General features: G+C 47.6%; 1 protein-coding gene across 1 annotated transcript in view; it reads right to left on the reverse strand.

Annotated features, from left to right (window-relative positions):
* Nucleotides 1-9: 9 nt before the first annotated feature.
* Nucleotides 10-2,464, reverse strand: part of zdhhc1 (zDHHC palmitoyltransferase 1) — a 9,324-nt gene continuing 6,869 nt past the window's right edge. Inside the window, 2 exon segments of the mRNA XM_031878655.1 lie at nt 10-1,824; nt 2,079-2,151. Coding sequence (XP_031734515.1) covers nt 1,271-1,824; nt 2,079-2,151 — 627 coding nt within the window. The 3' untranslated portion in view covers nt 10-1,270.

Here is a 2,464-nt window from a genome sequence, read left to right on the forward strand (position 1 = left end):
AAAGCAGGGGATGCTTTAGGGCGGGGCTACACGGTGATTGACAGGTCGACACCACGGCATGTTTACCTGCACACTGCAGCATCAGGTTACAGATCAAACAGTTCAATGGAAACCAGTACGAGATTGTTGGTGAAGTGAACACACAAAGACCTGTGTGTGTGCGTGTGTGTGCGTGTGTGTGTGTGTGAGAGACATACTTCTCATTGCCGCTCCTTTTTGATCAACATCGTTTTGGTGTTGTCGGGGCTCGTTGCCGAAGCAACTCCTCTCTTCGCGGAGGGACGGTGACATGCAACAACACACACACACACACACACACACACACACGCACATTTTTGGATATAAAAGTTTTTTTTTTTTTTTAAGTGATCAGTTTTCAGTCATTTATTGTTAGACAGGTAAAATCAGCCGACGGCTGTAAAAGATCAACAAACATCCTGTTTGTGATCAATGCTGAGAGACAAGATTAGCTTAGCTTATCTAAGCTAAGCTAACTAGCTGCTGGCTGTAGCTTCATATTAACTCCAGACATGAGAACGGTTTCACTGCGACTCTCAGAAAAGAACGAGAAGAGGAGGATGGGGGGGGGGGAGGTGATACACAACAATGACATCACAATAGAGGGGCTGGCGGCACGTGATTGGCTGAAAAGTGGAAAAAAGTGTCACAAAATTGCTGTGAAAGAGCTTTTTAACATGAAGATATCAGATAAACTGTGTAATATTTTACAATAGTGAGTTTTAATAATTTACCGTACTGTGATGGTTCATTTATGTGTTTTAGTATGAACTTTAAATGACTCCTGATTAAAATTAGTATTCAATATTGATCCTTCGGCCATCATGTCAGGAGTGTGTTAGCGTTAGCATTACTGTAATTTGGCAGCGTGTTTTTCAGGTTGTTAGTGCTGGACAGGAAGTGATATCATCCCTGGGTTACCATGGAGACAAACTGGGACACAGTAAAAACAACTGGGAGTGATGGCATTCCATGGGGGGGGGGGTTAGTACCATTAAGGAGATACAAACACACTGAACAGCCTCTCAGTGACGTACAAAGTTAAGGTTTTCAAGGTTCAGTAACTTCATTTATAAAGATTGTGCACAAACATGACCTCAGCTTTGGCATTCAGAATTAAAAAGTCATCGTAAAACAAAATCAATAAATAGTCAAGAGACACAAAAACAAGTGTTTAAATTAAATAAAGATCGTTGTGCATGGCTACAAAAAAAGAGAGAAAAAAGAGAGAGTGGGATTAGATTGTTCCGGGTCACAGCTCCATCCAGGACGTTGCACCTGAGCCCAGTGACACCCGAGACGCCGGTCTGGACCCAGACCTGGACCCGGGTCTGGATCCCGGCGGTCTGGAGCTGGTCAGCAACCTCCTGCCCAGACTGAGGCCTTCCTCCCAGGGCTCGGAGGCCTCTCCGCTGGCCCGGCTGACGAACACCACGGGTGGCTGGGTGGAGGCCATCTCAAACCTCAGCTCCACGGTGCTCTTATTACCGCGGAAGGAGGAAGAGGAGGAGGTGGCCTTCCTCTTCGTCCTGGGCTGGGGGGACGGGAGTGGGAACGCTGGGACGACTCTGTGTGAAGACGAGGAAGCGTCTCCGGAAGCGGAGGATGAAGAGCCCAATTTGGCCAACGCCACGGGGATCTCCTCCAGAGACTCCGCAGAGTCCGAGTGGTACTCAGCAGGAGGGGCGGCGGCCTGGACGGGACCCGGGACCGGGACGGGGGCCAGGGGGGGCAGGGAGGCCCTCAGAGGGAATGCTGGGAAAGGAAGCCGGGGACCCAGAGACACAGAGGACATACTGGTGGGCTCTAATGGGAGGAAAACACACCAACAAATGTCCATTTATGAACCAACGTTTGGTCATTGTACTGGTTATTATACTGGTCATTGTACTGGTTATTATACTGGTCACTGTAAACATGTTTAATGTGTGTAAACTTGTGCAAATGTGTGTTTCTGCTGAAAACAGAGACTTTGTTGTTTCAGGTCAAAGGAAGGCATTACATGAGTGACGGTCCTCAAAAGTTTAGAAAGACAGACATGCATGTGTGTGTGTGTGTACCGGGGGGCGGGGCTGAACCCGGGCCACGCCCTCTGGTGACCTGTACTGGAACTTTACGGACCTTCTTCTTTTTCTGTAAAAAGCACAAAGACACACTCTCACTGGCCAATCAGGAGACAGCATTCATGTGTGACGTCACACCGATTATTGACACATGAGTGATGTCATAGACGAAGATGAGAACCAGAAGGACACAAACACATTAACGCTTCACATTAATTACAACACACACCCCATCTCTTCTGTGTGTATGTGTGTGTGTGTGTGTGTTTACCTGTGTGTGTGTGTGTGTGTGTGTGTGTGTGTTTACCTCTGTGTGTGTGTGTACCTGTTTGTGTTTGTGTGTGTGTGTGTGTGTTTACCTCTGTGTGTGTGTACCTGTTTGT

This window comes from Anarrhichthys ocellatus, unplaced genomic scaffold, assembly GCF_004355925.1.
Source record: "Anarrhichthys ocellatus isolate YVR2014 unplaced genomic scaffold, GSC_Weel_1.0 scaffold190, whole genome shotgun sequence".
NCBI lineage: Eukaryota > Metazoa > Chordata > Actinopteri > Perciformes > Anarhichadidae > Anarrhichthys > Anarrhichthys ocellatus.